Source organism: Pseudonaja textilis, chromosome 5, assembly GCF_049901715.1.
Source record: "Pseudonaja textilis isolate UNSWEBS1 chromosome 5, rPseTex1.2, whole genome shotgun sequence".
In the NCBI taxonomy this organism is placed as follows: Eukaryota; Metazoa; Chordata; class Lepidosauria; order Squamata; family Elapidae; genus Pseudonaja; species Pseudonaja textilis.
In genome coordinates, this window is record NC_141994.1 from 47023515 (window position 1) to 47049984 (window position 26470).

The following is a 26470-nucleotide window of genomic DNA, read 5'->3' on the forward strand; positions in this document are numbered from 1 at the left end:
GATCTTCAAATGCTAAAGTTCTGATTTCCCTTTCAGCCTTTGCTTCCAAGTGCTGGGACTCATCTTTCTTAGATCTTTCGAACACCTTCCAACATACATTCTTCTTGCAAGTTGACTTAGCTTTATAATCTATATAATTGGGCTTTCTCCTGCTCTTTTAAAATATTCTGAATTGTTAACTTTGACAAGAAACCTTTTTGTAGCCAAGGGTCATGCTTCATGCTTTTAGGGTGGCTTAGGCTTCCAAAGTGTGCAGAATCATATCACTTGCATCATATCACTTATTTTATTTTTGTGATATACTTATTTTAGAGCTTATACAACAGTTTTCATCCATTTCCCATCTCAAAATGTCAGAAAATTGTACCTTTGCTTTTCAGCAATCATGGCTCCAAGGGCAGCAAAATGGAGATTTGACAAGCCTCATGCAATTCTAGGTTCAGATTGCTCTCCCCAAACGTATTGATCAATTTCTTTCATCTTGGCTTTTACTGATTTAATTCATCCAAAATTTGCTGTTGATAAGTCAGTAGCCACTAGATATTTTGTTATGGTTTTGAAAGTTAAGTATTTTTTGTGCAGTTTGAGCACTAGGGGTCTGATTGAAACTCAACTGAGAAATTGATTTGAACACTTTTATCATCATTATTGTTGTTCCAATGAAACTATTTTGATTTTATCAGGATAGCCTAAGCCTCTGTAACATTCTGAATTAAGTTACTCATGCATCTTGGATAGAAGAAAAGGCACCTGAATTTCTGCACTATAATGAAGCAAATATTCCTTAGAAAAGTTTGTGAATTGGAAATTAAATGGACTGAAGGATCCATCTCTGTGGATCCAAAGCATATCTTGGAGCAAAAGGAAGGAAGGAAGGAAGGAAGGAAGGAAGGAAGGAAGGAAGGAAGGAAGGAAGGAAGGAAGGAAGGAAGGAAGGAAGGAAGAATACTTTCCAAGATTATATGCTTTTATATAGACATACACATTGTGTATTCCCTGCTAATACCTGAACTATCCTGGAACTTGTCAAATTCTTCAATATTTGATGAACTCTGGTCCTCATCTGAATATGAACGGTTAGCATCACCCTGCATTGGGAAAATAAATGCAAAGACCTGGGAATTGTGAGCATCATGAGAGCAAACAGAGTGATTTCCCCTTGATTTCAGAGAATTGCAAAGGTGAAAAAATACTTTATGGAAATAATTGCATAATATACCACTCCATGAAAGAAACAATAGCATTCAGATTATTAAGTAGGAAGGGATGTCTGAATGGCTCAGTTTTCTCTTACTTTTTATGTTTACTAGAACAGCATCTATATTTTTTAAAGTTCATTTGAAAATGTGTACATATTATAATCTGGATCCAACTAATATAAACATTTGGAAGATACTGTAATTCCCACATGCTTCTTCAGGTTGGGCTTGCTACAGGTCTCTTCTCTGTGCCAATGTCATCAGGCTGGACCTACAAAGTGTGCCTTTTCCATGGTAGCATCTACCTCCATGAATGTCCCCTTTACCTCCAGATGCAATTTGCTATGACCCTCCTAGTTTTTTTGTAAGGCATTAAGAACCTTACTCCCCCCCACCCCCCTTGGATATTTGGATGTGCCCATCTTGGGAGATAAAAAGGGTTTGACAGTCAGACCGTATGGTTTCTTTTTGCTTTGCTTTGTTCCTTGTTGACTAGTCACTCTGAGGAATGAACAGCCATATAAATTGGTTAAATGAAGAGTAATGTTTGTGTATGCATTTCTGATTTGAGCACTGCATCACAATGCAGATTTTGAAAGGGAAGAAAATAAATTGAGTTCATTAAATTCTATTCCAAATGCATGTCTTTTCTATCCTTAGATGTCATATACTCATGAATTGGTAGTCATAATTTTCCACGATCACTCCCAACAAAACATGATTTAAAACAATCTCCCTCCACTCTGTATTTATCAAATGTGTTAGAATTTAGCTCCCAATAGCACCACCCATGGAAACTGTATGTATTGGTGGGAGTGATAACAGCTGTTCAAAACAATGCCTAGTTGGCAAGGATTGACTTATAAGGCATTGGAAATCTGATCCTGAATCTCTTCTTTATTTGCAACTGACCTTCCTGAAAGCAATTGCTGTAGCAACTCACCTCTGCCTGGAATCCCTCCACTAGGATCGCCACCAGTAGGTTGAAGAGAACATAATTTCCAAAGGTCATGAGAGCCACAAAATAAAGCGATGCCCATGGAGAGGTTGAGGCCATGCCATTATAAAGTACAACATTCCAATCCTCCTGTGTCAAGATCTGAGTGGTAAAGTTTAAGGTTATATAGTTAAGTCCAGGACAAATGCATTTAGCAGAAATATGAGATATGTATTTCCAGTAAATAAATAGATTAAAAAACAAGATATACTATCAAAATATTTTCCAACAGGAAAAGTTTCTAATATTACTATTCTAATATTTTGCATAACATGGGAAAGAATGCAGCCATGACATGATTTATATGAGCATATGCCTGTATATTGTAGTATGCCACTGTCAGTGACACTCTGGAAAGGATTGATACCCATGGATTACTGCAGTGTGAAAGATACAATAGGAAGGACAGTTCTGCTTGCGAAAGTCAGTAGGTTTCATTATCAGTCTACATGAGCTCTCTTTTATGGAAACACAATGGAATATGGTTCTATGATAAGAAGACTGAAATTTTAAATTCTATCGCTTCTTTGTTCCTTACCCTACTTTGAACTTACCTGGAATACAGTGACAATAGCCCAAAGTAAAGAGTCAAAGTTTTTCCGGTCAGGGACTGTGTCTCCGGTGTCAGTTCTAAGACTAAATTTACAACCAAAGATGTGCATTCCAAGGATGCTGTAGGGAAGAAAAATGTTTTTATGGTTTTTAAAAGAACATAGAACATCACAGTTGGAAGGGACCTTTCAGTTCTTCTAGTCCAATCTAGGAGACCCTAAACCATTTCAGACAAATGGTTGTGCAGTTTCTTCTTAAAAGCCTCCAGTGATGGAGCACTCAAAACTTTTGAAGGCAAGCTATAAAGCATCAATCAATGTCTGCTTATTTTCAAATTCTTAAGTAATGATTATCTAAAATATTTACATTCTATTATTCCATTTCAAAACTTCTAGGGAAATCTTTATGAGTTTCCCCAAACATAAATCAACGCTATGAAATAGGATCAAAATGGAATCTCTAGTGTTCATAACTGATGGCATTGGTTAGCCTCCTCAGATATATCCTGAAAACAACCGATCAACTTCATTTCTCAACCCAACATTAGTAGTAAAAACAGCACGATAGCAAAACTTATTGGTTATCTTGAAGTATTGTGAGTTTTATTTTGATTTTCTTCATTCATATTTTAACTGTTCATTTATTAATCTCCTAGCCTTATTGCATTTTTTTTTAATTTAAAGGCAAAGAAATTTGGCTAAACTGAAAAAATACTTGAAAAATGTAATTGTTCTTGAACAGAAGGCACTAAAGGTAACTAGCTAGTGGACATTAATACAATATTACTCAGCATCCCTTCTCTGAGAACCTCAAGATATTTCAGATTCCACCTTTTAGAACCCCTAACCAGAATGACTATATTGATCCAGTATGACCATACTGGTATAGTATGATAGAGATTGTAATTCAAAATATCAGGAGGACATTGGTCTAGGACATTTACAGAAAAGCATATTAGGAAAGACTGGTCTTAGTTATAATTAACTTCCCTTTCTTTTGATCTAAGGTTGAAGGAGTCAATATCTGATTATGCTATAGCCAAAATCCTTCTTTTGTAAACTGCACTGATGTCCTGGACTTCCACATGGGTAAAAGCTACAGCTGGTCTAGCAGGCAGAGGATAGGTTGTAGCCAACACAACTCACTGGTGCACAATTTAGCATCTGAATGTACACGATATTGCTTTGCCAAAATGGATTTTGTTCATCCAGTCTGGTCATCTTGATAGAATCTGATTACAGTCTCCCTATATGATAAGTTTAATGGACTTGGATCAGGCAGCAGGCTTTCTCTGTACCAACCCTAGGGCTCTGGAACTTGTTTCCCCTCCTTGCTTTTCATAAAGTGATTAACATCTTTTTTATTCCATTAATCTTATGTGAATATAAGGGTTTTATTTTATTTTTATTATTTCCTTGAGTTCTTGCATTGTCTTCCAGACTCTAGATAAATAAATAAATGTACCAACTACATGTATTAATTGTGCAGCTGGTATCAGCCCATTACAGCTTAAAACTGCTCTGATGGCTTAGGGCACTCCTGGATATATGAAGTTGAATTCTGTCTATTTCCAGCCAGCATAACTATTGTTGAAAATTCTGGCAATTTGAGCTGCACATCTAGAAAGCGTTCAAAATGGGGAAATCAGGTTTAGACTCAGAGATTTAATTTGCCTTTACTGACATTTTCCTTTCTCAGTGTTTAAACTAGAAAAGGAGCCCACCCTATATTAATCTTCCATGTTCACTTGTTAGTTCCTTGGTATCTTTCTGCTTCTACTAGGAAAAGCTAATCACATCCTATACAGGCCCAACTGTCTTCAGCATGCATTTCATCTTCCTACCTGAAGATAAAGATAAAGAGCATGAGGAGCATGCAGAAGGTTGCTACATTATCCATTGTCTTCATCAGTACCACAAGTTGACGTCTCAAGGCAGGCATGAATCTCACCAGCTTCAGCACTCTCAATAGCCGAAATGTCCTCAGCACTGAGAGGCCACCATCAGCCTGACCCACGATCTCCCAGATGCTACAAATAAAAGCAATCAGAAGAGGACACACAAAAGTGAGAGAGAAACTGCTAAGACCATAATAAGTGGAAAAATAATAAAAGGGATTCAATAAACAACCGATTTCATTCAGTCATCTTTCATTAGGCTTAGGTTCCAAACAGACTCTATGTATGAGAACATTTGTGAGGGTAAGAGAGGTATAATTTTTTCCATCAAATGTACTGGTAACTATAATTCAATTGTTTTGGTATAATCCAAAGGCTTTCTTGATCTTCTATAAATCCTAGCTAGAAAGGCCACTGATATGGGAGGTGAGAAATCCAGAAGACCTGGAAGGTCCAAACTGATCCAACTAGAACAATATCTGATGTAAGCATTTGTGATCAAAATATATTTTGTAAATATACTTTTGAATAAATTGTGTGCTTGTGTGTGGTTTTATCTAAGAATATAATTATGTGGGATATGTTTTTCTGTATGTGTACTCATGTGGGTGCATATCTATAGATATAAATATATTTGACGAAATGAAGAGGATGAATAAGCAAGTTCATTAATTGAGCAAAGAGTAATAGCAAAGGATTTTGGCAGGGAAGAATAAAAGAGAAAACGGATCAAAGGGAAGATGAATTAGGGAGACCACAGATTACTGTTTCCCGAATGTTTCTGATACACTGCTAATTGCCCACTGGAGCATCATTTGTTGCCAACCTATCTGAAGCAACTTCAGAAAAAATATAAGGAAGCAGTTCGAAGAGAACAAACTGAATAAACAAACGGAGCTGTGGATGAACTTAAAGAAGAGGCAATTTTTTTTTATTTACTGTTCATATAAAGAATGTGAACTATTCTTGTGACCTGCAAAGCTGTGCCATGTTTGTTTCTTTCCCTAAAGATGACAATAATTAAACATGCTGCATGTTCAGGCTTACAGCCTTGCTATAAGAGGTGAAGAAGCTGGAGGCAAAACTGTCCATTGCTCAGTATAGTGTCAAGATCAAGAGAAGTTATTTCTTTCTATTCTGCTTTGATTGGACCACAATACATTCAATTCTGAGCACAGCAATTTAGAAAATACATTGACAAATGGAACATGTCCAGAGAAAGCAGCCAAGTTAATTAGGGCCCTGAAAGAAACAAAAAGTAAGACAAATGGTTGGAGGCATTGAGTATGTTTAGTCTGGAGAAGCGGAGTCTACAGAGACATGATAACTGTCTTCAAGCATCAGAAGGGCTGTCATATAGAAGACAGGGCAGATTTTTTCAGAGTTGTTCCTGAAGACACCACAATGGGTTTAAATTATGGGGAAATGGATTTCAGTGGGATATCAGGAAAAGTTTCCCCATAGTAAGAGTTTTTCAACAATGAAAAAGATTGCCTGGGGGAAGACGCTGGACACTCTTTAATTGGAAGTGGTGAAAGTGAGGCTGGTCAACCATCTATCAGGGATGGGAATGGTTCTCACACTGAGCACTGGAATGAATCAGATAATTTCCAAAGCCCTTTCCTACCACACCACACCATTGATTCTTCAATGTATGTACGTGTCTGATCAATAATTAAGACTTCCATTTCCATCAAGCAAAGTAGCCTCTATATCTAGAGACACAAAAACATTCATCTAATTCTTTTTAAATATATTCAAACAGATGACTGTGGTTACATGCAGAGGAAATACCATCGTTTGACCATAGATTAAGGCAGTTGTGTAGGTTTATAAAGACAGGAATTCTGAACATAGAAAGAAGAGATAGAAAGTGAATGCCATATCTAGGAATAATATTTTACTTTACAGGTAAAGTTTGCTTTAACAAATGCCCTCTTTAGCAACTGTTCAAAGTTACAAAGGTCCTGAAAAAAATAACTTTTATGACAGGTCCTAGCACTTATGGCCATCACAGTGCCCCCACCTGTTACATGACTGAGATTTGTGTGCTTTGCAACAGTAAGCATTTACTGAGGTTGCAGCGTCCCATAGTCATGAGATCACTATCTGCATGCTTCACAACTAATTTCAGACAACCAAGATCAATAGAGAAGCTGGCAGTAAAATCACGAGTCTCAGTCACGTAATGTCTTGCCTAACAACTTGGTTGCTTAGCAACAGAATTGCTGGTCCCAATTATGGTCATTAAACAAGCACTACCTCTAGTTATATTTATAATTTTGCACAAATTATTTGTTATGCTGATTCTATAATACAGCACCATAAAACTGAATTTAACATAATATTATTGCTTTCACAGTTGGCAGCATTAATTTATAGAGCAAATATCTGGTTGAGTGATTTTGGCCCAGTCTCTCTCAGCCCAACTCTCCTTACAGGGTTATTGTTCTGAGGAAAATAGGAGGGGAAGTAGTATTATGTATGTTTACTACCTTATTTATAAAAAATAGTAAAGGCAGTATAAAAAAATTAATCATAAGTAAACATAGGCTATCCTGAATGTAACAGATAATCTAGTGGGAAAATTTGAAATATAATCAAATATTCAGGTTGCCTGACTACACAAAATTTTGGATAATTATAGTATATTAATTTAAAAGGCTAGTTCAAAATATTGATGTAAACATAATTCATCACTACTATTCATTTGCCAATCCCAGTCCTTGTCCTTGTGCAAAATGGATTTGTTTAAAAATAATATGAATTATGAAGATGTGGGCACACACATACTTACAATTAGTAGATACGACTTAACTCTGATCTACTCTAATTTGGATGACAAGAAGCTAGCTAATTTCATCCACTGCTGTTATGCAACATTTCATTATTGATTCAATAGAGATTTGAATTGTCATTACCTGATGATGACAATGATACTGTCAAAAATGTTGTATGGGTTGCGAAGGTAATCAAAGAGACCAAAGGCGGCAAGTTTCAAAATCATCTCCAGGGCAAACATGCTGGTAAACACAACATTGCAAATTTCCAAAATATTTGTCAGCTCCTCTGGCTATAGGCAAAAGAAAGAAGCCAAGACATCAAATGCATTTAGGGAATGTCACATATTTTTCTGCATGGGATACAGGAAATGGGAGCACCTGCATTTAAAAAGGGGCATTTGGGGCCTTTCAAATATCTTCCCCCAAGTGTACAATGAATGTAAATCTCTAAGGCTACCATCTCTCCAGGGATGGGCTTCAAAAATTTTAGCAAAGGATTCTCTGCTCAGTTGCTTAGTGGGCGTGGCCATGGTGGGTTTGACCTAGTCGGCCTCCTGCACCACGGCAGAAGGGGGGCATTTTTGCCTTCCCCAGGCTCCAGAGGCTTTCCTTGAGCCTCCAGGAAGGTGAAAATGGCCTCCGTGGGCTCCAGAGGCTCTCTGGAAGCTGGAAACAGGCCGATTTCCGGCCTTCCCAAACTTTTTTTCCTCTCCCCGCATGCTGTGCACTTACCTGCATCCAAAATGGACCGCATAGGGATTCCTAGGAAGTGTGGGATGGGATGGGGTGGGGAGCCCAGCCAGGAGTGGGATTTGGGGGTTCTCCGAACTGCACAGAAACTTAGTAGGGGCTCTCCCACACCCCTGTGAACCCCCAGCAGCCCACCCCTGCATCTCTCCAACATTTAATGAATACTGATATTTTCCCCTCCTTTCTTCCCCTTTTTAATTAATCTCCTTTCTAATTTGTGTGGTCTTTCACTCCAGCACTGCAGTGTCTATTAATTTGGAAATTTATTCATTTTTTAAAAAAATGATTTAACTCCTTACTACTTGAAGGCTGAGGACTGTGGAAGTTCCTCTAATTTTGAAGTAGATGTTGGTGCAGTTATCATTTATGATGATTTCATGATATAACTCAAAATATTTCCATTGTTACTTTATGATATGGTCATTGCTTGTGCAAATTCCACGACACTGTTTTGCAGCAATATAATTTGAAGTACATTTATAATCACTGGATCTTTTTTTTATGTTAGTATGGCTAAAAAAGTTCATGATGATAGAATTGCAATTCTTAAAACACATGGAAAGCATCAGGTTTATGCTTTCCCATTTTGGGAAGATAGAAGGACTCACTTCATCTTATATTATTTCCACTCTGATTTTCTGCATTCTTTCTACTGGCATTTATCTACTAGCAACATAATTGGCCCTATTATCATAATAATTCCTCATTACAGGTAGTCCTTGACTTACAACAGTTCATTTAGTGACCATTCAAGGTTACAACAGCACTGAAAAAAGTGATTTAACACCATTTTTCACACTTATGAGCATTGTAGCAGTCCTGTGGTCATGTGATTTATAATTGGATGTTTGACAACTGGTTCATATTTATGAAGGTTGCAGAGTAATGTGATCTCCTTTTTCAACCTTCTGACAAGAAAAGTCAATGGAGAAGCCAGATTCACTTAACTAACTTAACAATTTCACTTAACAAATGTGGCAAGAAACTCGTAACATGGGGTAAAATTCACTCAACAAATTTCTCACTTAGCAACATAAATTTTGGGCTCAATTGTGATTATAAATTGAAGACTACCTGTACTTGCTCAGGTGGTCTAACAAATTACTAGAAAGAATATCAACATGCATGAATTAGGCAGCAGTAAGCCATGAACTGTTAAAATGTACCAACGGGAAAAGAAAGAGTGTTAACCCAGAAAGTGAGTGCAAAATTCAGCTGAGGAAACAAAAGAAAATGTGGCTTGTGTTACACGGCATGATAGGGCTTTCTGATATTTAACCTAATCTGGAAGGTACCAAGCCCTCATACTTAGTCCACATAAATACAGTATTTTAGAAAGCGATAATGTAGGGTCCATTGGAAGTTGTTTTATCCAATGGGAATTTGTTTTATTTGTGAACTACAGCATGATAACCAGTGTAACATAGTTGTTAAATGTCTTTTTTCATCAAGATTTACTGGATGAATGTTAGGTAGTCATTCTCTCATTGCTAACCTTGTAATAAATTTGGAAAAGAAGTGGTATGTATATCACCTTGAACTTATAGATGAAAGGGATGATGGCGATGATAATGAAGATATAATATACCTATAATATTGTATGAAATCTATAGCAAAATTCTATGCTTTACTGAATTTGTGTCACTCATGTTGTTTCTAGTTTATATGTGAATTATATAGATTGGGATTACAACAGTATAGAAACCAGAAATGAAAGAACCAGAGTGTCTGATAGCACATTTAGCGCTAACACATTTTATTATAAGGCATAAGTTTTCATGAGCTGCAGCTCATTTCATCAAACGTGTGAAGTAGCTTTCAGAACTAGAAGTGTTCTGCCCAGAATAATTATTAGTCTTTCCATGTTTCTTACTTAAAGCTGGTGAATAAAATTATTAAACTTGGATACATAAAAAATTAGGATCAGGATCACGATTTTTACACTATCCTTTCCTAGTCCAGATGTTTGAGATTATAATTCCTATTATTCTCATTCACTGTGATAATGAAATATGCATTAGACTTATTAGATCATAAAGATCATGGTTAAAATCATGGAAATTACATTTGGTGGATACCAATTTGGGAAAAGCTACTTCAAAGCCATCCAGGAAATTGAATAACATGCACTCATTGAAATAGGAAAGTGCACTTCTACTTAGTTGAATGAACAGAAGGATCAGTTCCCTAGCTACCTGCCCTCCAATCTTTTTCTCAGCATCACCAAACCCAGTTCCTGAATGTTTTGTTCACTATAACACCCCTTTATTTCATCAAGTGATTTTGACAACTGCTGCCCAAAAGCATTTATTTTCTCCATGGTTTCCTATTTCAATTCCACATTTCACTGTAGAATAGCAATCAGTGACATTATACTAATTTGAATTATAGTAATTATAATTACACTAATTTGAATATTATACTAATATGGCAAAAAGGGTGTACATAAGGAAATGGCACACTTTCCCATGCCGGAGATGTGATTGCAATTTCCAATTCCCCAAAATACAAAATCAAAAACAGAATTAGAGGAGAGTGGGGATGATTGACTCAATTTCCTTCTGCTCCATGTTTCTCTAGCAATATGGAACACACACAGACACACAACCACTCAAGCTCTTAAGTCAGTTTCAGTGTGGCTTGCTCCAACATGAGCATTCATAGGACTGAAGCTTAGGAATGTACACTGCAATAATACAATTTACTTTTAAGAAATAGGCAAAGTATAAAGCTTTCTGCATTATTATTATTATTATTTCTTTAAAACCAGCCATTTTTGATAGCAGTGAGAAATTCCTAGCATGAAGTGCTTCCTTTTTACCTCCCTGTGATCACAGAGACAACATTCCTCTTCAAGTGTCTCAACTGGAAATCTAGTTGAGTAATTATGAAGGGCAACAGTTAGGAAAAGACTGCTTTGGCTTACCAGTTCCTCTCAGTATTTCCCTAATCCCCAACTCATTTTTCTGAAGTTATTTTTTTCCTTAATATTTCAATTTTTTCATATATTCCTTTACATTAATTTTGGGATGACCATGATTTCCACTAATTACAGAGTTAGTGTTTATAAATCAGTAGAATCTTGTTTGCCTTATCTGGGGAGGGGATATAAAGTAACTACAGAAAGCAAATTTATTCCCCTATTTTTCAACTGGGGAGCTGCAAGACACCATGTTTATTTTTAAATCATCATACTTGTCCAACACAATCTCTCCTGAACTTAAAGTAACCACTGTAGCCCTAATATTGAGGTTCATGGCTTGTACATTACATAAATGTTATTGAAAACAAGCATTCCTGAACATCTGTCCAAAGTTGCATGCAGTTGCCAAACTTAAAAAGCAAAAACAATTAAACTCATAACATTAACTCTAGGTAAGAGCCTAGAAGATAATGATCATTCATTGGCTAAAAATGCATTTCTTTCCAGAGGGACTGACCTCGCTACGCTGACTGATAACTACCCCTTCCCCTGGAAACAGGTGATAGACCATAAGCTGGGCTCCTATGGACTCTCACCGGTATTCTTAATGTCCCTAGGCTTTGATCAAGCAAAGCAAGTAGTAATCAATAGAATGAAGGACATGGAGTTTCAAGAAGAACTAAATAGGTTGCCTCTTCACACTAGGGACAGAATCAAACAGGGAGTGTGGGAATTGGCAAGATATCTAAATGATCTGAGCTTCCCAAAACAAATAGCTTTCTTCAGAGCCAGATTTAATATTCTCTCCTCAGCACACCTTCAGGGCAGTTATAAGAAAATACCAATAGCAAAACAAGTATGCATATGTGGTAAAGGAGAAGTCAAAGATATCTCACATGTTTTATTGTATGGTGAGTTATGCAGAGTTTATAGGTCAATGTATATTCCCTCCTTATTAGAGAGATTGCCAGGGAGGGCAGACAATTTTTATGTAGGCTTTCTCCTCCAGGACTCAAACCCAGCTATTATGCATGCAGTGGCAAAATTCTGTGTTGTTGCGATGTCTACCAGAAAAAAAATGGTTACAGAATTATAGCTGTCAACTTGTTCCAAGTTTTGGAGAGATCTCTAACAATTTTTGGAAAATGATATTTACTCACATACTTATTGGCTCTCTACTCACATAAACCAGGGACTGTCCCTAACTGTTCGAGAACATGTTGTTCTGACCTAGGCTTCCTTAGAAAGCATAAAGCACAATCTTAATCCCGGCACAACCTCTTTTATTTCCACAGCTGTGAATTACGTTCATTCACAGCCAGACAGGCTTCACAAACAGTCTTCCAGGAGAATGTTTATAAACCCCCACCTTATCACACTTGGAATGCGGCCCGAGAAGTAATTGTCAGAAGCAGGGTGAGACCAAACTTGACACAGAGTCAAACAGAATTTTGAAAAGCTTGAACCAACCAAATGAACTACTGTATTTTCTGGACTATAAGCTGCTACTTGTACAACAGTGCAGCTTATCTATAGATTTTTCTTCGCTAACTGCCATCAGGGGGCGCAAAAACGTGACAGACGCAAGAGGTCAATGCAAAGAAGAAGACACTACCAGTAGTTTTTGGTGCGCTCAACGCAAGCAGCACGACACGCATGAACGCAAAATATTTTTCACACCCTCATCATGGAAAGTACACGAAGAAAAGCATATGATGCAGCTTTTAAGTTGAAAGCAATCGATCTGTCTATCCAGGAAGGAAACAGAGCTGCTGCACATAAGCTTGGCGTTAATGAATCAATGGTGAGACGTTGGAGACGGCAGCGTGAAGAACTGATTCAATGCCACAGGACAACAAAGGCTTTCAGAGGTCATAAAAGCAGATGGCCTAAACTTGAAAATGTTCTTGTGGACAGGGTGAACACACAGAGAGCAGACGGCTGACGTGTACCACTGTGCAGATCCGTCTGAAAGCTAAAACAATCACCAGTGAAATGGGTATTGAAGATTTTAAAAGTGGACCGTCATGGTATTGTAGATTTATGAGACGAAAAGATCTGTCCATCAGGGTGCAGACAACTGTCTGTCAGCAACTCCCTTCTGACTACAAGGAAAAAGTTGCAAACTTCCACAAATTTATTGAAACAAAACTAGCTAAGAATTCCATCAGACCAGACAACATCATAAATATAGATGAAGTACTTTTAACGTTTGACCTGCCTCTAACTAGAACTGTTAACAAGACAGGAGCATCATCCATTATGGTGAAAACAACTGGCCACGAGAGAACGCATTTCACGTGTGTTTTGAGCTGCACCGCATCCGGACAGAAGCTTCCACTGATGGTGATTTTTAAGCGGATGACTATGCCAAAAGAAAAACTCCTGAAAGGCATAGTCATTAAAGTTAACAAAAAAGGGTGGATGATAGAAAGCCTAATGGCTGATGGAGTGCTACAGTAAGTGCCCAGAAGGATTTTTTCACTGGAAAAAATCATTGCTTGTTTTGGACAGTATGAGGGCCCATATAACAGATTCTGTGAAAGCAGCCATCAAGAGAACAACTCAATTCCAGCTGTGATTCCTGGAGGTACAACTAAGTTTTTGCAGCCACTAGACATCAGTGTGAATCGTGCATTTAAAGCTGGCACTTCGAGGTGAGTGGGAGGCTTGGATGACCAGCGGTGAAAAATCATTCACAAAAACTGGCCGCATGCGAAGAGCATTCTTTTCTGTGGTCTGCCAGTGGATCCTAACAGCGTGGAGCAGTGTGAAAGAATCCACGATCACCAAGGGGTTTTGAAAGGCTGGAATGCTGCGTGGAGAGAACAGCACAACTTCATCGGCAACTGTGCCTCGAGATGAAAGTGACATTGAGAGTGACACCAACAGAGACTGAAAAGGTGTGTGATGGAGATGTTCTGAGGCTCTTCAATTCCGACACTGAAGAAGATGACTTCAGTGGTTTCAGTGCACAGGAGGAGGATGAATAAAAACATTAATGACTTTTCTGTTTTGTTCGTTCAGCCATTTTACTGCCGTGTTACAGGCACCGTTTGGAAACAATTAAGGCATGTAAATAAACATTTACGAAATCTTTCTGTGAAAATATCTCATTTCACAACGTATATATCTGCGACTTATAGTCTGGTGTGGCTGATATATGTAAAAATATTTTTTTCTTTTAAAATTTAGTGGGTGCGGCTTATATTCTGATGCGCTCTATTGTCCGGAAAATATGGTAATTGCTTCCTGAAAAATTGCTTCCTGTTTCATGTCCTGTTCACTCTTCTTTAATGTCCTATGGGAGGGCCCAATCATTTCTGAGGTGTGGCCTTACTCCTAAGTAGACCCTGCGTTCTCAATTGTTCTTGTCTTCTGCTAGCTCTGTGCATGCACAGGCTGGGAACCAGTTCTATAAGCTCCCCCGCATCAATGCAGTCTTAACCTGAAGGCAGCTGCTGACTGCCAGCTTGCCCTGGCCCCATCTCTGCCTTTGATGCAGCACCCTCCTCTGGATCTTCCTCAGCCTCCAGGCCCAGCTCAGGTTCCTCCCCAACCTCCTCACTACTGTCCAACTCTGCTGCCAGCTCCGTCAGCTGCCGGTGGGCCACAACACACACATTTTCTTAACAGGGATGTTATTATCCACTATTAATGTATTACAATGTGTCAGTATAATATATATATATATATATATATATATATATATATATATATATATATATATATATATATATATATATATATATATATATATATATATATGGATCTTTGGTTGTTCGGGTTTTCTCCCACGTAAGATTCAAGTATCTAGGCAACGTTTCGATGAAGTCTCATTCATCATCTTCAGGCTTCTGTTCAGAACACAGCCAAACCCCTACCAATGAGAACACACCCCCACCCAATCAGAACACAGCCAAGCCCCCACCCAATCAAGTCCCACCCCCACTAGCAGTTAAAAGGAAGAAGCAGCTGCAATCTCACATCACTCTGAGAAGCAAGAGCCGAAGACAGAAGCCTGAAGATGATGAATGAGACTTCATCGAAATGTTGCCTAGATACTTCGAATCTTACGCGGGAGAAAACCCGAACAACCAAAGATCCACATACAAATACCCGCGAGAACCTTAGAAAAAAAAATTATATATATATATATATATTGTAAATAGTGATGTCTATTGTTGGTCTATGACCATAATAAAGTTATATTCTATTTCATAACATTAACTCTGAAATGGTAGTGTGATTTCCCAGTTTTACTACAGTAGCAATATTGTAGGATGGCTTGTGGCATGCATCCATGATAGACTCAAAAATGATGAAACATATAGGACCTTTCAGATTTAACCTGTAACTGGTATATATTTCCTTGTACACAGTGGATATTTCACTGTTTTATTAAATATGTATCCTGAAAGGCAGTTGCATCTAGAAACACTCCAAACAATGTGCCCCAGAGAGTGAATATGTTACCTCTTACTTTTAGCTAAACTAAAATTTCCTTATTAAAACCAGAACTACCTATTCTAAACAATTCTGTGATTCTATTTTAGCTTTGTGTTTTAAGATCTTTCAAAGGACCAGAACAGTCAGGAGAGGCAGCTTTGGAATTCTTCATTTTCAGAGAATAATGCTGTGCACCTACTCTTTGCAAAATGTTATGACATATAACATTGTGTGTGTGTGAGAGAGAGAGTGAGTAGTTTTTCTGGCTGATCTGAAATGATTCAGGAAAAGAGTTTCACGATGAGATATATATTTTTATGGATATAAATATCAGTTTTCATTCTGACATCAGTCTTCACAACATATATCACATTACAACATATTTTGCATTTTACTTTTCATGTTGATCTTTGAAAAAGTGAATGGGGAAAGAAGAAGTTGTCTTTAGTTTAATTGGGGAATTATAATTGCCTATAATCACTTGGAGTGATACTTTTGTCTTCAATTTGGACAATTATTTTGTAGAATGCTTTCTATTTTTTGTTTTTTTCAGCCAGAGGGGGACATAAAGGCTTAGGTCCACTTTCAATTTAACATAGAATGATATGCTGAGCTTTTATGGCCAATTTTTTAATTTTCAGATAACACAGCACCCTATGTTTTATTCAGTGGTGGGATTCAACATTTTTTACTACTGGTTCTGTGGGCATGGCTTGGTGGGCATGGCAGGGGAAGGATACTGCAAAATCTCATTCCCTCCCCATCCCATTAACCTGCTTTCCAGCTCCGTTCTCCTGTGCAGGGCAACAAAAGAAGACCCAGCCAATCAGCTGGGACTCGGAAGGCAGAGAATAGATGGGGGTGGGGACAGTCAGAGGTGGTATTTGCCGGTTCTCCAAACTACTCAAAATTTCCACTACGGGTTTTCCAGAACTGGTCAGAACCTGCTGAATACCACCTCTGGTTTTATTTAAACATATTTCCTGACTTTTTAAAACCAAGAATGATGGTCTAGCTTCTCTTACTCAGTGTTTACAAAGGGGTTTTAAAAAATTTAAAATGGTGTCATAACCACACAATTGAAGCCCTCTCCCACACGCTGCCTTTTTTACATGTAATTGTATAAGTTAATGAGAATTCCTGGGAGTTTTTCACATTGCGCTGCATGGAACCCTAGGGTTCTGGAAATGACTAAGAAATTAAGGGAAATAAAGGTCACTTCAGCTCAACCAATTTTCTGTCTCTATAATTTTATTCTTAATTGGGGGTGTTCTGATTTTTTAAAAAACCATCAGTTCTACAACCTAAAAATGTTTGAAAACCTCTGCTCTCTTCCATTTGGCAAACATAATAAACTATATCAAGAAATTACTGCAAGCACAAACTAAATTACAAAGTTAGAAATAAAAAATGTAGCACTGTCCCAACATAAATGCAAATACTTGATACTGCTTTCTGCTTAGATGTACACCTATTTATATGTGTGAACTGTACACACAAATGTATGACAACAGAATTTGGTAAAAAGAAAAAAAATGAAAGATACTGTACTCATTCTGATTCCATCCAAACAATTATGTGAGTAACCCTGAGAAACTGAATGTAGCATCTAGAATATAAGAATGGATTGTTCTCCTTCCTTCCACTGACATTCTGTAGCTACTGTTTTGTTCTTTCTGTACCATAGTGAGGAAGTGATGTTTTAAAAGTCATGCTTCCCTGTCCATTACAGAAAAGGTCATTTGTTCCTGCTCACTCTCTATTCCATCTTGCAACGAGTTTTTCTAGCCAATTGTGTACATGTTTATCTTTTTCTAAATGACCTTTTCACACCAGAAAATGAGTCCACTCAAGGAGCTGAGGAAAAAGAAAAGAATATCCAGAGGACTGAATAAACAAAAGAAACCAGAAAAAGAAAGTGGAAAACAACAAACTCAGAGATAAGGATTGAAAGAAAAATGAACAAACAGAATATGATTCAAGAGAAGCAGCGTGAAAAGCATGAAATGGGTAATTGAAGTATTGTTGAAAAAAACTATTGCTTATTTGCATTGAATTATTATTTATTTATTTAATTTATATTGCCACCTATATACCCATGGCGACTTGAGGCAGCTTACAGAATGTAAAACCATATTTAAAACAAAAAATAAAAATAAAAAACAATAAAAAACTAACAAAAAAACCCCAAATAAATAGTAAAGTACAATAGAACAAAATTTGGAATTTTTTTTTTAAAAAAACCAAACTCCCACCCCCCCCGCCCCGATGACATCAGATCACACTAGCCATTTGATGGGCTCCATCCCTCTCTGGGTTCCCCAGGCCCGCTGGCAAAACCAGGTTTTCAGTGCCTTTCAGAAGACTGCTAGAGTGGGGGCCATTCTTATCTCTGGGGGAATGATTTTCCAGAGAATGGGAGCCACCACTGAGAAAGCCCTTCTTTTGGGTCCCACCAGGTGTATCTCCCTCAGGGGTGGGACCTGAAACATTCCCTGCCTCTTCGCTCTAATGGGTCAGGCGGATGTGACCGGCAAGAGATGTTCCCTCAGATAACCTGGACCCAAGCCATGAAAGGCTTTAAAGGTGACAACCAGCACCTTGAATTGCACCCAGAAGCAAATCGGCAACCAATGCAGCTCCTGCAGGAGAGGTGACACATGTGCACACTGGGGTCTGCACAAAAGCATGTTGGCTGCTGCATTTTGCACCAACTGGAGCTTCCAGATGCTTTTCAAGGGCAGCCCCATGTAGAGCACATTGCAATAATCAAGACGGAAAGTGACCAGGGCATGAGTGACTGGGAGTAGGAATCGCTGGTCCAGAAAAGGTGCACAACCTACATAAATGGTGCACAACCTGCAGTTGCACAAAGGCCCTCCTGGCCATGACCGCCACCTGCTCTTCGAACAGGAGTTGTCAGTCCAGGAAAACCCCTAGCTTATGCACAGGGTCTGTTTGGGGTAGTGCCACCCCATCCAAGACTAAAGGTGGTAATTTTCCCTGAGCCAACAAGCCCCAAACCCAGAGCCACTCGGTCTTGCAAGGGTTTAGTTTCAACCCATTGCTCCCCATCCAACCCCTAACAGCCTCCAGGCATTGCGAGAAGGGGAACACAGCAACACTTAACTCACCACAGGCCAAGACATACAGCTGAGTATCATCTGTATATTGGTGATACCTCAGTCCATGGTGATGGATTATCTCACCCAGTGGCTTCATATAAATGTTGAAAAGGAACAGAGATAATACCAAGCCCTGCAGAACCCCATAAAGCAGTGGGCGAGGGCTAGATCTCTCTCCTATCAACACTGACTGAGAGCAGCCGTAGAGGAAGGAAGTGAACCAAGACAGTACAAGGCCTCCCACCCCCATCCCCCGAAGCCATCCCAGGAGAATCCCATGGTCAATGGTATCAAAAGCCGCTAAGAGGTCAAGTAGAGCAAGGATGGGTGCCCCATCCCCATCCAGCTCCTGTCAGAGATCATCCAAAAGTGCAACCAATGTCGTTTCTGTCCCAAATCCAGGCCTGAATCCTGACTGGTAGGGGTTGAGATAATCTGTTTCATCATCAAATCTCTGGAGCTGCTGCGCGACCACCTTCTCAACAACCTTCCCCAAAAAGGGAAGATTGGAGACAGGTCAGAAATTATCTAACCAGGTGGAGTCCAGCGATGGCTTCTTAAGAAGAGGGTGGACCACAGCCTCCTTAAAGTGCTGGGGCACTGCCCCCTCCTGTAGAGAAGCATTAATCACCAACAGAGTCTACCTGCCTGTCACCTTCTGGGAAGCTTTCACAAGCCAGGAGGGACACAGGTCTAAAACATGGGTGGTTGCACACATACTCCCTAGGATCCTGTCCACTTCCTCAGGAGCAACAGGGCCAAACCATTCCCAGATAACATAGCAAGAACCTGCCTCAGGAGCTTCCACTGGACCAGCAACCATGCCAGCATCTAACTGGGAACGAAGTCAAGTGATTTTGTCTTCCAGAAAATCTGCAAATTCCTCAGTGCGCCCCTTCAAGTGGACCTCAATCTCCTCCTTCTCTAGGAGGAGATGGCTCACCTTAAAGAGAGTCGCTGGGCAATTATCTGCAGATGCAATTAGTGTGGAGAACTATTTACACTTCACCTCACGAATCGCCACAAGGTAGGCCTTAGTAGCAGCTCTTACCCATGTTTGATTGAGTTCATCTCCTGTCTTCCACCAGCGGCGCTCTAGACATCTCCTCATGTGTTTCATCCCTCACAGTTCCTCTGTATACCATGGGGCACAAAGATATCTACAAGTGAGGAGAGGTCAAAGGGTGCAATCCTATCCAGAACCTTAGTCACCTTCTTATTCCAAACAGTGTCTAAGAGCTCAGCTGGACTGCATAATAGATCTGCAGTTATAACCCCCAGCTCCTTCTGGAACTCATCTGGGTCCATTAGTTGATGGGGGTGGACCAATCTAATAGGTCCTGCCTCCCTATGGGAGGGGGTGCAGCTTTTGAGAAACTCATTGCTACCAGACTGTGATCTGACCATGACAAGGGGACCAAGGACAGGTCTACCAATTCCAGGTCACATAGACACTGCTCCGACAATAACACCAAATCAGAAGTGTGACCACTATTAATAGTCAGGCTCTGGATAATCTGGGACAGGCCGATGGAAGTCATGGTTTCTATTAAATCTCGGGCTACCTCCAACCCTGCCCCTAGAGAAGGGAGGCTGAAATCCCCCATAATTATAAGCCTGGGGAATTCCACTGCCAACCCTGCGGCGAGGTCCAGGAGCCTAGGTAGGTAAGCTGCCACGCATCAGGGAGGCTGGTATAGCAGCAGTAATCCCACCTGATCCCTTGAGCCCAACCTAAGAAAAAGGGTCTCACAGCTGGGGACTTGCTGAACAATGCCTCTGGAGGCTACTAGAGATTCTCTGATAACAACAGCCACACCTCCTCCCCGGCCCTGAGGTCTAGATTGGTGCCATGCTCAATAACCCACTGGGCACATTTCTACAAGAGGAACGCCTCCCTCTGGGCCCAGCCAGGTCTCAGTTATATAAGCCAGATCAGCCTTCTCTTCGAGGATTAAATCAGCAATAAGACTAGCCTTATTGCAGGCTGATCTCACATTTAAAAGCAGCAGTTTAAGGCCAGGGCCACCACAGATCTGCTGACTAGGAAAATGAGGTGAATGCAATGGGGCAGAACATGAGATTGGTATTAAACACCGAGGTCGCACTCCCCATGCTTGTCTCTCCCTTGTCTCCTGTATCTCCTGTTACCCAACACCAATGAAATAGGACAGCCTCCTCTGCCTTCCTTGAGAACCATTCAATCCCCCATCCATATTATATTAAATTACAACTTAAACGTTGGCAAATAAATTGTTTCTTTTCTGTGTTGTAAGCCACTACATGCTTGTCAGTGAATGTGATACATAAATTAAAGTCAAAACATCAGCTGGAACTAGAGGTAAGAAGCTAAAGAATGGAAATTCATAATTACAGCCGCCCACAAAGCTTGAGAAAAACAGTTTTATTGGGCAAGAAAGGTCCTCCATTTTTTTCAAAGATACAAAAATAGAGTATATCATCACTTGCTTTATGATCTAAGTGCCAAAAGGAACAAAAGATTCCAGAAAATATTTCTGAAATCACTACTGAGAGTTTAAAATCAGAACTAAAGTTTGTTTGGAATAGTTAATCTGAAAACAGCAGTAGGCAATCCATATTCCCAAACCATCCCATTTATGTCCCTCCCAGCACTGGGAACAGCAAAATGACCAGTTTCAGCAGCACAACTTCAGGCTATTTTTGTTTTGGAGAAGGTTATAGGACTTAAGATGACAATAGTAGTGGCGTGCCTCTCAAAGGGTTGGCTTCCATTGTTAGTCTTAGAAAGAAAATATTAAAAAATAACATAAACCCAATTCCAACAATCCCCCCCAAAACAATCCACACCCACACAAAAAACCCACCCCAAACACAAACCACAATCCTCAAACACAAAAGGACAGTTGTCCATAAAAGGAAGGAAAGAGTCCTCTGAATATGATCAAAGATCATAAAGAGTAAAGCAAGGAAAATAATATTAATGAAGTGAAAATATATTACTTTTGGACTTTTGCAGCCACACAAAATTCAGCTACCATGATAGGAAAATTCTTATGTCCTTCCTGTGTGTGTGTGTGTGCAATATGTAATCCTTGCACAGATTCTTATAGAAATGGCAATAAAGTAACTACACAGTAAGTAAATAGATCATTTCTATTTCTTCATAATCAGATGAGCAGGTGTGTTTTATTATAAAATATTGGTGAATCTGACCTATAGTAATGCCAATGGTAGCCAATGATCCTTCTGGTTCTGAAGAGACTTAATTGTCATTGACAATTTTGAAATTGTTTCAGCTATATCTTCCTGGTGCGAAGTCTAAGAGCTCTGTGCATGAAAGGCCATTTCCAAATATTTGTAGGTAACTGTCTGGTTTTATTTCCATTTATTATACAATTATGTGGCTTTGTTTTTGTTATGAATACCAATGCTTTAGATTTTTGGTACCCAAGAACTCTGATCAAGAGAAACAGGTGGTCCCTGTCTAACTACACTTTCTTCAATAAAACCCAAAAATGTATTGAAATTCAAGAATTCAAAGAGATGGTAAATAACTAGTAAAACCGATTGTATGAATTTTATTTGGAATTTTCAGTCCAAATATTATTGCCTTCCCTTGTCTTCTCTTTTTTATATCTAGAATTTGTCTTCAGGAAATTTTTCATTAAGGCCTTCTTTATACGTAGGACTGTGCAATTGTATAGTTACCCCTTGTTTTAGGTCTGGCACAATGTTTGTTAAGTGTGGCATTTGTGGGCCTTGGGCAAGAAAACCTAAAGCAATTTCCTTTTCATATTTTCCTAGGATTGGGCTAAAGAGAGAAGTTCACGTTCTTAAGAAGAGGACTATGATTTCACCAGGTTTTTTTTTGTCAGGAGGAGCAACATGACTGGTGGTGCCTATTACTATTATTGAGCCATGGTGGCATAGTAGTTAGAATGCAGTACTGCAGCTGCTTCTGTCGACTGCCGATTGTCAATCAGTCAGATTGTTCAGCATATTGAATTTCTCTGGCTCAAGGTTGACTCAGTTTTCCATCCTTTCAAGGTGGGTAAAATGAGGACCCAGATTGTTGGGGGCAATAGGCTGACTCTGCTTAGAAAGGGCTCTAAAGCTGGGTGGGGAATTCTGGAAGTTAAAATCCACACATCTTAAAATTGCTGAGATTGAAAACATTGTTATGAATGAAGAGTACAACACACACACACACACACACACACACACACACACACACACACACACTTTTTCAGGTCTAAATGTCCCTTTCCTTCCTTCTCCCTCCTCTGGACAACTTTTTCCTTGTATATCTTGTGTTGAGAGCTTTTTATTAGCAAGTAATTATCCAGACACTCACTTCCCTTTTGTCACCACCAATTAAAATGTTACCTATTTCATGTTCTTTAATCTTTATTTTATGTCAGACCTTTCTTTAAAAAAAACACTACTTTTTTTTATTGCTCTCCTCTGAACTGAACATCAACTTAGTTTAGGCTGAGCTGCATAGATTAGTGCTTATTATATAAAGCAGTCGTCCTAATAGATCAAAACCCTCTTTAAAAGCAAATGCCCATACTACCTGATTCACAGTGGATTCCAGACTATGGAGAGAGGAGGGGGAGGGAGGGAGGAAGAGAGAGAGGGAGGAAGGGAGGCAGGGAGCGAAGGAGATGGGGGGGGACTATGGTTAGTTTTGCTGATAGGGTGAAATCTGAATATGTATAATTTAGTTGCCTTGAGTATGTATTGTCTTGGATGCTACTGAGTAGTAGATCCCAGTCAGGAAATAACTTCCTCAGCTTTACTTTCTGCTGCATACAGTACATCTGGCTAGTTTATTTGTCAAGCATGGAAATGGAAGGTTCCTCCTGACTTTTGTTCTCAGTTCTATTTCATTTTATTTCTCCATAGGTACAGCTTGCTTGTTCCCTACATTTTCTCTTTCCACTGTCTGGCTATCAGGAGTGTCTACAAAATTATTCACAACAATATTCTTGCCATTTCACAGGAATATCAAACTACAGTAACCATGCCAATTCCAGGTTCTTATGCTTGTAATACCAGTCCTTGTTTAGATTACTAGTATTATGGACAATGGCTTAATTGTGCTGAGTTCTTTGCAACTGAAAATGTGATGATGTTAGTAGATGTGGGTTCATTGTTTGTAATGCATGGAGCTGAATAACTGGCTATGTCTCGCCTTGAAATGTTCTAAACAACAAACAGATAGGTATATAAACAGGTGCTGTAAAACAGATACCAGGCATGCCAGCAGGTTCTAAGAAGAGCAAAATGATAACAACAGGAAGACTTTTGCTGAATTTGATTAAAGGTAGGACAAGGACAAGAGAGGTGAATATTTTTTTTCCAATATTGCAGATTTCAAAACAGACTCATTAGTATGCAGAGGAGATGAGGCAGGACATAACCTGCTATATTGCAGCATATGTAACAGAAGCAGTAAGAAGTGACCTGAACTCAAAACAAATGCATTGGAAGTTACAGAGTCAAAAAAATCATGGTGAGGAATCTTCAGATTGCAACGGGTGAGAGAAATACTGGCTAAATTGAGGGATTACTGACCCTGTCACTCTCTTTTATGTCATGATAACATTTTTTCTTGATCACATTGTGACAGCAGTGCTTTGTTGCTCTGTTAACAAGGCTTGCTTACATGTAAAATCCTTAACTGTATCAGTCATAAATTCCCAAGATATCAACTATGCTGTTATTTGTTGGGTAAACAGTAGATACCGTCTAGATTTAGAAGTTCATTGGTATGTTTTCTTGTACCCCTTAACCAGGGGTGAAATCACCTCAGCCCAGGAGAGGTGGTAGGGACTATTTGAATCAGTAAAATCTCACCCTTGATTGCTGTTACTATTACACCAAGTACACCAAGCCATGTCCACCGTCACACCCACAGAGTGGGTAGGGAAAATTTTTGAATTTCACCCCTGCCTTAACCTTGTGATAATCAACTCACGGGATTCTGAAATTTACCACTTTCAGAGATATAGTTGCAGTGCATATTTCTGCAAACTAATGATTAAGAGTGGTTCCAATTAGAGCAGAATTTATATATATATATATGAGTGTATGTGTGTGTGTGTGTGTTTGGAGAAAGCAAACATAAATACAAATTTTAACTGAAATGTCCATTCATCTTTAAAATACTGTAGGATCAATAAACTTATAATTTGGATAGCATATAACATAGCTAAATTGTTTTAGATGTACTGGCTTAGAATTATATTTTTCTCTTGTTTTTATTGTTTTAAAATGTATTTTTAGTATTTTAATTATAATCTATTTCTTTGAATTGTACACTGCACAGAGTCACTGGCTGTTAAGGAGGCTATAGAAATGAATGAATGAATGAATGAATACCATCACAGAGCTACTTCCCACATCTTTGGTATATTTTTTCCATTAAGCACCAATGACACATGGGTTTTTAAATAAGTTATCAAACAAATGTTCCATTAGTTAAACTTTAAATTTTTAAAAAAGAAATCTGAATCATGATCAAAATAGTATCAGCACTGAAGCAAGCATACATATCAGTTGAGGAACCAAGGGCTTGAGTAGAGTAGAATTAGGTTCAACCACTAGCAGAATTAATAGCAGAATTCATATATACACAAAACAATATTATCATTTTTTAAAAACCTCCTTTTTTATGATCCTGTAATCCCTTAATTTGGGGGTAGTGATTTAGATGGAGCTGATATTCTGACCCAAACCCTTCTCCAATAAAACAAACAATAACCAAAGGGAACAGAAACCTTTTAATGAGTCTTACGAATCCTCGGTTAAAAGGCTGCTGCAAACTAATTAACTTTGATAGGCACAAACCTCACCAAACTGTGCAAGACTGCCAAGAATCACAGATAGGAAATATTTCACAACACAAGAGTCTTCAAATACCAAGTAAGATATTGCAATGTCCACGAGGCTGGAGTTTCAAAACATTTTTGCTTCCTACAAAGAACGTCTGATTCACATCTGGCTTTTATCTTCCTGAAGGAGGGGCCATTACCTTGCAGACTTACTCCCGAGTCACCCATACTGCTGCAGCTGTTCTTTCCTATGAGCAGCCCTGCACACACACGCACTTGGCACAGGTTCCTCAGGAACCTCCTCAGGAACCTCCTCATCGCTGCTGCCAGCCCCCACAGTCTCTGAAGGCAGCAGTCCACTCCCTAATGGTCCTGGCCCCTCATCTGAGTCCTCACTCTCCTCAGCCATCCGCACCTGCTGCTGGCTAACTACAACAGCTGAGGATTTACTGGTCAGATGCTCTTCTGACACCTACATGGAGTTCGCGGCACTTTTTTTCCCTCTCAGCCCTAGGAAAGAAACATCTGCCACTACCCATGATTGAACTCTCAACTTTCTGAGTTGGAAGCGAATGTCTTCACCACTTGGTCACCATGCTGCTCACACACATTTTTAAACAATGTATTATCTTTGACCGGATTTATTGATATATTGAAACATTATGAAAGACGGTCTTCTTCAACCTGATGTCCTACAGATGTGCTGTAATCCAATTTAGAGGACAGCAGGTCAAAAAAGACTGCTGAAAAAGGGAGCATCTTGGGAGATGCTTTTGATGGCACTGGAATGATATTTTTATGTGCAAAATTATCCTATTCAACCTTTCCTAACTTGCTGCCTTCCAAATATATTAGATTATGACTTCCACAATCCTTAGGTAAATATGTTGCATAGGGTCAGAATGCACAATTTGTTTTAAAAGTAGTCAGAGAACAAGCTTTCCACAGACCACCTACACAATATATTAGGATGC

General features: G+C 39.0%; 1 protein-coding gene and 2 pseudogenes across 2 annotated transcripts in view; all 3 read right to left on the reverse strand.

The window, feature by feature from the left end:
- Positions 1-26470, reverse strand: part of CACNA1I (calcium voltage-gated channel subunit alpha1 I) — a 181484-nt gene that overhangs the window by 68019 nt on the left and 86995 nt on the right. For both annotated transcript variants that reach the window (XM_087934780.1, XM_087934779.1), the window contains exons 9-13: positions 7567-7718; positions 4592-4777; positions 2751-2868; positions 2143-2298; positions 1007-1088 (exon numbers count right to left, since the gene is read on the reverse strand). In XM_087934780.1, coding sequence (XP_087790906.1) covers positions 1007-1088; positions 2143-2298; positions 2751-2868; positions 4592-4777; positions 7567-7718 — 694 coding nt within the window. The remainder of the gene's footprint in view (positions 1-1006; positions 1089-2142; positions 2299-2750; positions 2869-4591; positions 4778-7566; positions 7719-26470) is intronic.
- On the reverse strand, positions 19028-19795 carry LOC148125634 (uncharacterized; annotated as a pseudogene).
- Positions 19792-21695, reverse strand: LOC148125635 (uncharacterized; annotated as a pseudogene).